The sequence below is a fragment of the Vipera berus genome (assembly GCF_964194415.1).
Source record: "Vipera berus genome assembly, chromosome: 17".
NCBI lineage: Eukaryota > Metazoa > Chordata > Lepidosauria > Squamata > Viperidae > Vipera > Vipera berus.
Window position 1 is genome coordinate 6,632,048 of NC_138220.1, and position 8,606 is coordinate 6,640,653.

Here is an 8,606-nt window from a genome sequence, read left to right on the forward strand (position 1 = left end):
GGCGAGGGCTGCTCCTGATGCATTTAGATGCTCTCCTTTTGCAGTAAACCTCTGCAGAGATTTAAGTTTTGGCTAAGCAGCTGACCGGAGAAAAAACAAGAGATTTGCTGTTTGGCAACTTGAAAATTTTCATGTCCAAGGACATTAATAGCTGACTAGCAATCAGGCTGCGTTTAAAAGGCACGCTGGCTAACTTTTGTGGATTTGCATCTTGATAAAAATAATTGCAATTCAATGCCAATGAACGTTTTTCTATCACAAAGGTGGGAAAACCTCAGCTGAACTGAAGTAAATGCAGTTTAATGCTGAATAGAATAGAATTAGAATAGAATAGAATAGAATAGACAAATTATAAGAATAGAATAGAATAGAATAGAATAGAATAGAATAGAATAGAATAGAATAGAATAGAATAGAATAGACAGATTCGGAAGGGACCTTGGAGGTCATCTAGTCCAACCCCCTGCCCAGGCAGGAAACCCTATATGCAAATGGCTGTCCAGTCTCTTCTTAAAAACTTCCAGTGTTGGAGCATTGACCACGTCTGGAGGCAGGTTGTTCCACTGGTTAATTGTTCACACTGTCAGGAAGTTTCTCCTTAGTTCCAGGTTGCTTCACTCCTTGACTAGTTTCCATCCGTTTCTTCTTGTCCTGCCTTCAGGTGCTTTGGAGAAGAGCTTGACTCCCTCTTCTTTGGGGCCGCCCCTGAGATACTGGAACACTGCTAATGTAATGCAAATGCAAATTTTCTAACCTTTAGCTGCGCAAACAGAATAAAGCAAAAAACCATCGAGGCAAAATTATCTTTATCTGAATCTTCACAGCATAAACATAAAGCATTTCAACAATACTGGATGCTTCAACAGCCTCACTTCGGGGCTGCTTCATTGCGCTTCTTCCCACTTACTAAAGTGATTCTCGGCTTCTGAAAACAATGGAAACCTCCTCCCCACAAACTACACATAAGAACAAACCCATCTGTATCCCCCATCAAATGTTTCCAGAAGAAATTTAAGTCAACTTGTGTGGAAGCCGCTCTGGACATAGATTTAAATTCCCAGTTTACCAACAACGTGTGTACTATTTTTTTTTTTAAATCATTTTAAGCACCATAATTGTGTGTTTAACAATGGATTTATAGAGCTTTCTGTTGTTAATGTTTATGCTTGTGCAGCCCTTGAAGAAAACTTCCAAAAACGGCTAAATGAAAACCAAGACTATCCTTAACTCCCCCCCAACAAACTAAAGTCACATTTTTATCCCCTTAAAGGACCACTTTTAAGGAAGACATGGGGACACAGTTGTTCTAGTTGTTTAGCCAGCTCTTTGGAGATAAGACTGCATCCCACGGTGGCGTTTCCATCCAGATGTTACTCATACTATTTTTTATTTTATTTTTATTTTAATTCCATTTATATCCCGCCCTTCTCCGAAGACTCAGGGCGGCTTAATCATTGACTTTATCTTTTTTTTTTTAAAGCCAGAAGCCACCGTTGGTTTATCATGGAGGAACAAAATCGGGTGAGCATTTATTCAGGCACCCTCCAAAATAAAACCCCATTATTCAAGGAAGCATTTGCTATTGTGTTTGCTATTTTCAGACCAACGTGACGTGAAGCCAGATGCTACAAACAGCTATGCATCTCGGCCAAGATGTCCAGGTGTGAATGCCACATCTGAACCCATTCAACCCCCCCCCCCCGCCCCTGACATCCCTTCAGCCACCCCTTTGGTCTTGTGCGCTCAAGCACCGGTGCCCACGAAACTCGTGGCCCGTCCTAGCAGAAGTCAGTCAGGCCATTTGATTGACCTTCTTTGTCCAGAAGGGCAGCGAAAAACTTGGGTTGGTCCAACTGGGATCCCAGCAAAGCACGGCGCAGATGAGGCCGCCTAAGACGACCATGAAGCAGAGGAACCAGGTCAGCGGTCCAGCGTTGGTGAACGGGAGGATGAAGGCAATCAGCACCAAAACAAGCAGAAGCAGCAGGATGAGTCTCTTGACGGCAGCCTGGTTGATCTCGCCGGAATCCCGAGATTGCATTTCAGGGGCAGGATGCTGCTGGCTGTGCCACACTCTGGCGGCGCCCGGGGTGCCAGCCGTCTCTGCCTCTGGATCTGCGCTCCCCAGCTGCCCCATGATGTGCTGGAGGTTGCTGAGGCTGCAGATGAGACCCCCAAATACCACTGTGGCCTTTCGGCAGAGGGGACAGCTGACGATCCAGGTGTGATCTTCTTGCCGCAAGAGCATCTTCAGGCACGTGGCGCAGAAGGCATGCTGGCACGCCAGGACTTTGGGCAGCCGGGCAAGGCTGAATTGGTGGAAACAGACGAGGCAGGTCATGTCACCGACGGAGACTCTGGATGGGCAGTGCCGGAGAGGCGCCGGGGGTGACACCGTCACAGCCACAGGACTCAAAGATGCTGAAGTCTCCATTTCTGGATTTCTGGGTTCTGGATCCAGAGTTTTATTGTAGGGTTTTTCCTCTTGAATGGAGCAGCAGCCCTCCATTTTGGGACCATCATCCGTTCCGGGCGTCTGTCCAGAAATCTGAGATTGGTCGCTCGCTTTACTGGCTTCATTCACAAGTTGCAAATGATCCATGGAAATTTTTTTTCCCCAGAATTCGGCAGAGGGAGAAAAACGCAGCAATAGGGATGAACCGCCTGCCTTCAACTACATCTGTGGATTTGACAACTCCTTTTATAAAAGTGCTTTGTCCCAGCAACAGAGTAATTGCGTTGTTTAACTCTCCCGGCAAGTCCCGCCCCGTCAGCAAAGGAAAAAAAGAAAAAAGAAAGAAAGAAACTTGCTCACGTTGGGTGGGTGGATGTGTTTGTCTTCTTTAAAACCAAATGGAGATTAAATTTAATCAGTAACCACAGGATTTTTATTTTTTTTCCACCGTGCCCGATAAGGTAACATTGCTAGGCAATTCTGAAGCAAACATTTCTTTACAATCTCAAAGGGCTGCTTCAGATTTGAGCCAACAGCTAGCCATTTTAGGGGCAGGCAGAAAAATTGCAGCCCGGGTGTTCCAAAATATATATATATATATATTTAGGGCCGACCCAGAAGCCGAGGATAAAGGCAAAGGAAGAGTTAAGAATTAAGAATAAACTGGAGTGTTTCAACTCCAGGAAGCTTTATTGCTGCCCAGCTCTCTTGCCTTACAGAATAAATACAACATTCCCGTTTGGGGGAGGGTGTTTCTGTGTCTGTAATGGCCTGCCCTGCCCTGTGGCAGACGGCAAAGGAGCATGGGTTTTGCAGTCTAGCCCCCTTGGAGGAAGGCGTGCGGTGGGAAACGGACACGGTGTGGTTAAGTCCGCTCCGCTGCATCCGAAGTCCCCCTTACTCCCCATCTTTGTCGTCTATGACGGGGAGGCTGTCGTAGGAGGGGAAATCCAGATGGGGAGGAAGAGGGATCTTGACTTCGTGGGGTCTGGGCGAAGACAGGCTCTGAAAGCGAGAGAGGAAACCGGATCCAACCACGCTGCCCGGGCAGTCTTCTGACCTGCAAACGCTGCATTCCTGCAAGGAGCAAGGTTTTTCCTGCCAAAACTCCGAGGTCCTCAGGTCGAGCGACACGTTGACACCCCAGACGGCAAAATGTCGTATGCGGGCCTGCTTGTGAAGTTGGCACATGCACACCCAGGGCTGCCAGTCGTTCCAGTGGACGACGTTGGGGTCCCCTGCAAGCAGCAAGAGAAAACATGGCGGAAACGAGGAGTTTAGCAAACCGCCGGTCACCGCAGTGAGGAACGGGGAACTTGGTTCAGAAAACAAAAGGGCAAGCTTTTAAGCTTGTAAGCCGCCCTGAGTCTTCGGAGAAGGGCGGGATATAAATGGAATTAAAATAAATAAAATAAATAAAAATATCCAGGGGTCACGCTGAGCCAGAAAGATGGGGGGGGGGGAGAGGCTTGCCCCCCCTCCTTCAACCACCTGATCTACCTTAAAGGGCTGTTGTGAAAGTAAACTGGGTGAAGCTTACACTGTATATGAACGGGGAGTGGGGAGTGGAAGGGCTGCTTAAGCAGCGTTCACCATAAACAGGATATGCGTTTCAAATAAATGCCATTATGTATTTAAAGCAAAGGTCTTTGAGAACACTAGGCATTCGAAGAATGAGCCTTGGGCACATGAAGGGGAGGCTAAATTTAATTTTCTACCTGGATGGGCGTGCCGCTTGTTTTCATTGCAAGCTGTTTTGAGGCTCCTGAATCTTGATGAGCCATCAAAGCATGGATTAATTCAAGGAGAATTAATGAAGCCCTTGCAAATGCAGCCCCATCAAGGAAATTAAAAGAGTTCCCCTCCGTGTGGCTTTGAAAAAGTGGGCAGGTCTGCTGCTCCCTCCACTTCAGGGGCAGTCTACCTGCAGCCCCTACAGGTGGGAGCTAAAGGTGAACTGAATAGACGTACATTTTTTCCCCTCTTTCACCTTTCTTCGCATGAAGAACGGTGGCAGAAACTTGAGTATGTCTAATGTAATTAAAGGGACGCGGTGGCTCAGTGGGTTAGGACGCTGAGCTTGTCGATCAGAAGGTCGGCAGTTTGGCAGGTCGAATCCCGAGTGCCGCGTAACAGAGTGAGCGCCTGTTACTCGTCCCAGCTTCTGCCAACCTAGCAGTTCGAACGCACGTCAAAATGCAAGTAGAAAAACAGGGACCACTCCGGTGGGAAGGTAACAGCGTTCCGTGCGCCTTTGGCGTCTAGTCATGCCGGCCACGTGACCAGGGAGACGTCCTCGGACAAGCGCCGGCTCTTCGGCTTTGAAACGGAGATGAGCACCGGCCCCTAGAGTCGGAAACGACTAGCACGCATGTGCGGGGGAACCTTTACCTTTACCTAATGTAATTAAGAGAAGGGCCAGGGGTGACTTGATAGCAGTGTTCCAATATTTGAGGGGCTGCCACAAAGAGGAGGAGGTGGGGGGGTCCACCTGTTCTCCAAAGCCCCTGAAGGCAGGACAAGAAACAAAGGGTGAAGCTTATCAAGGAGAGAAGCAACCTGGAACTAAGGAGAAACTTCCTGACAGTCAAAAAAATTACATCAGTGGAACGAATTTGCCTCCTGATGTTGTGGGCGCTCCAACACTAGAGGGTTTTAAGGAGAGACTGGATTAGCCATTTGTCTGACATGGTACAGGGCAGTGACGGCGAACCTTTTAGAGACCGCGTGCCCAAACTGCAACCCAAAACCCACTTATATCTATCGTCGTGTGCCAGGTGGGCGTGGCCCATCGGGTGACCGTGGCTGCGGTGGTCACGGCAGACCGGGTGGGACTAAAAAGTTCAATCAATCAATTCCAACTTTGTGAGATCTTTTTTTTTCCCCGCGAGAAGTTCAAATGATTGATGGAACTTTTTTTTTTTTTTTGCACACGGCGGCGGAGGCCTAAAGCAAAAAGGTTTTATAAAACCCAGCTGAAGGCTTAGGACTGGGGCGAGGGCGCGCGTGCCCACAGAGAGGGCTCTGCGTGCCACCTGCGGCACGCGTGCCATAGGTTCAACACCGCGGGTATAGGGTCTCTTGCTTGAGCAGGTGGTTGGAGTAGAAGACCTCCAAGGTCCCTTCCAACTCTGTTATTCAATTTAATAATAATAATAATAATAATAATAATAATAATAATAATAATAATAATAATAATAATAATACATAATAATAATAATAATAATAATAATAATAATAATAATAATAATAATAATAATAAGAAGTTGGAAGGGACCTTGGAGGTCATCTAGTCCAACCCCCTGCTCAGGCAGGAAACCCTATACCATTTCAGGCAAATGGCTGTCCAGTTTCTTCTTAAAAACCTTCAGTGTTGGAGCATTCACAGCTTCTGGAGGCAGGTGGTTCCACTGGTTAATTGTTTTCACTGTCAGGAAGTTTCTCCTTAGTTCTAGGTTGCTTCTCTCCTTGACTAGTTTCCATCCGTTGCTTCTTGTCCTGCTCTCAGGTGATTTGGAGAATAGCTTGACTCCCTCTTCTTTGGGGCAGCCCCTGAGATATTGGAAGGCTGCTATCATGTCACCCCTCACCCTTCTCTTCATTAAACTACACATACCCAATTCCAGCAACCGTTCCTTATATGTTTTAGCCTCCAGTCCCCCAATCATCTTTGTTGCACATGGGAAATCAGCATTACAGCATTCTGGCAGGCAGACCCCGGGAACGAACAGAAACAAAAGCTTGTCTATAGAAAGGCTGTCAAAAGTTAGAAGCATCAGCACACTCTCTCTTCTGGAAAAGTGAGTTGCAAAACACTGCGGGGGGCGGGGTGGGGGGGGCACACCTGGACTTCCCAAAAGTAGAAATAATGATTAGAACGGAAGCTATAAACACAGTGATCCTTTACCAACAGCTGGTGCGAGGCTAGCACCTCTGACATATTGGAGAGGCCAGAAAAATGAGCTGAAAAAAATCAGCATCTTCATTTTCTCTCAGCCAAAGATGTCCGATTCTGGACCACAGTGGAAAGGATGCTGTGTACGCATCACCGTGGCAACAAGGATGGAGCCAATCAACAACTGCAAACAGCCGGAGCATCTTCGGAACACTCTGTCCAGGGTGATTATCAAAAGCGGTTTATCTGCACTTTGGTGCTTCAGAGGCGGGCGCCGACTCCACAAATCGGTTCTCTCTTGAGTCCAAAAAAAAAAAGGTTTTATTCCAACACATTAAATATCTGTTCTAGTTCTTTCCCCATTTTTTAAAAATACATTTTTATAATCTGGTTTTCTGCGTTGATATGCCTTCCTGGAGGATGCTTGCCGCTTCTCAAGACACAACCTTTAAAGTAATATTTATTTACTTTTTTTTTTTAAAAAAGAGGTATTTTTAAAAATATTTCAGTTTTAATTTTCTAAAAAAAGGGCACGCAGCACTTGTCAAACCTTCCCTTCCGTCGAACAGGTGTACAGTTTTTAATCCGTTGTCTTTCTCCCCCACAGAGGATATGTGTTTTCATAAGCCATATGGACTAAAAGACATTTAAAAAAATAAGTAAAAGGTATGTTTTTTTTTAAAAAAAAACCCCATATAAATGACTCACCCTGCTATTCCTGAGCTAAACAATTTACAAAGCCTACCGCTGACTGTGGGGCATTCCCACAAAACCTCAATTGTTCTGAGCAAAAAGAGGTGGCACCATCGGTAAAAATTGGACGTGGTTTTAATGGACAAGGGTTTTGTGGCGTGGCGGCTTTTGGTGAGCTTGCTTCCAAGGGGCGCTGCCGAGTTCGAATTCCACCACTCGAGAGCGGTCAAGCAGTTCGTCCGTCCTGGTCCTGCCTGCCACCCGAGAGACCGAATTCTGAAAAGCAGATTTAGAGATCCCGGTTAAAAAGGCACTAACGGTAATTTGGTTTGGAAAAAAAAACCCTTCCTACCAGCTGTTATTTCTATTTAACTGTGAAACGCCTTAATTAAAAAAATGAATTCTGTTCCATTTACCAAACCACAAAATGGGCCCAGGCGAAGGCTGAATTTAAGCTTTGTTTTGATGCCATAATAACACCTACTTTGCCTGCCACACACGGATCAGCAAGACCATCGCAATGGCAGTTTGGCCCGTGCTGGTAGTCCTCATCTTACGACGGTTTGTTTAGTGGCCATTGGAACTTACAACGCCACTGGAAAAAGGGACCTATGACCGTTATTCACACTTACGGCCGTTGCAGCATCCCAATGGTGATGTGATAAAAATTCAGACGTTTTGACAAGTGGCTCATATTTATGACAGCTGCAGCATCCTGGGGTCACGTGATCCCCTTTTGCAGCTTTCTGACAAGCTGGGTAAGCTAGATTCACTTAACAACTGGGCTACTACCTTAAATAATAATAATAATAATAATAATAATAATAATAATAATAATAATAATAATAATAATAATAATAATAAATAATAATAATAATAATAATAATATTTGGAAGGGACCTTGGAGGTCATCTAGTCCAACCCCCTGCTCAGGCAGGAAACCCTATACCATTTCAGACAAATGGCTGTCCAGTCTCTTCTTAAAAACTTCCAGTGTTGGAGCATTTGCCACTTCTGGAGGCAGGTGGTTCCACTGGTTAATTGTTCTCACTGTGAGGAAGTTTCTCGTTAGTTCCAGGTTGCTTCTCTCCTTGGTGAGTTTCTATTCGTTGCTTCTTGTCCTGCCTTCGGGCGCTCTGGAGAACAGCTTGACTCCCTCTTCTTTGGGGCAGCCCCTGAGATACTGGAAGGCTGCTATCATGTCCCCCCCTGGTCCTTCTCTTCATTAAAATAGACATACCCAATTCCAGCAACCGTCCTTGATATGTTTTAGCCTCCAGTCCCCTGATCATCTTGGTTGCCTTCTAGAATCTCCACCTTTTTTTTAACATCGGGGTGACCAGCTGCAGTGATTCGCTTAACAACCGGGGCAAGAAAGTGGCGCAAAATGCAGCCAGACCCACTTAAGAACTGTCTTGTTTAGCGACAGAACATGTGGGCTCCACTGTAGTCATGAGTTAAGGATTCCCTGTCAACAAAAGTGCGTATAGTCAAGGCTACGGTCTTCCCAGTTGCAATGTATGGCAGTGAAAGCTGGACCATAAGAAAGGCTGAGCGCCAAAG

At 46.1% G+C, this 8,606-nt stretch overlaps 3 protein-coding genes across 5 annotated transcripts in view; all 3 read right to left on the reverse strand.

Annotated features, from left to right (window-relative positions):
* Positions 1-788: 788 nt before the first annotated feature.
* RNF186 (ring finger protein 186) lies at positions 789-2,871 on the reverse strand. The gene has a single exon (XM_081341509.1). It carries the CDS (start codon positions 2,600-2,602, stop codon positions 1,793-1,795), a length of 810 nt encoding a protein of 269 aa, XP_081197635.1. The 5' UTR covers positions 2,603-2,871; the 3' UTR covers positions 789-1,792.
* Positions 2,872-2,886: 15 nt separating this feature from the next.
* LOC308675893 (uncharacterized protein) lies at positions 2,887-7,028 on the reverse strand. Its single transcript, XM_081341515.1, has 2 exons — positions 6,363-7,028; positions 2,887-3,693 (listed from the first exon to the last, which is right to left on the reverse strand). The coding sequence occupies exons 1-2, from the start codon at positions 6,439-6,441 to the stop codon at positions 3,353-3,355; spliced, it is 420 nt and encodes a 139-aa protein (XP_081197641.1). The 5' UTR covers positions 6,442-7,028; the 3' UTR covers positions 2,887-3,352.
* Positions 7,029-7,160: 132 nt separating this feature from the next.
* Positions 7,161-8,606, reverse strand: part of MIIP (migration and invasion inhibitory protein) — a 15,339-nt gene continuing 13,893 nt past the window's right edge. For all 3 annotated transcript variants that reach the window (XM_081341496.1, XM_081341495.1, XM_081341497.1), the window contains exon 10: positions 7,161-7,319. In XM_081341496.1, coding sequence (XP_081197622.1) covers positions 7,179-7,319 — 141 coding nt within the window. In that variant the 3' untranslated portion in view covers positions 7,161-7,178. The remainder of the gene's footprint in view (positions 7,320-8,606) is intronic.

Coding starts and splice junctions, on each gene's coding strand:
- LOC308675893 (XM_081341515.1), bottom strand. CDS start 6,441: ATGAAGATGCTGATTTTTTTCAGCTCATTTTTCTGGCCTCTCCAATAT. Junction 3,694..6,362: donor TAGCCTCGCACCAGCTGTTG/GTAAAGGATCAC, acceptor TGCTGCTTGCAG/GGGACCCCAACGTCGTCCAC.
- RNF186 (XM_081341509.1), bottom strand. CDS start 2,602: ATGGATCATTTGCAACTTGTGAATGAAGCCAGTAAAGCGAGCGACCAA.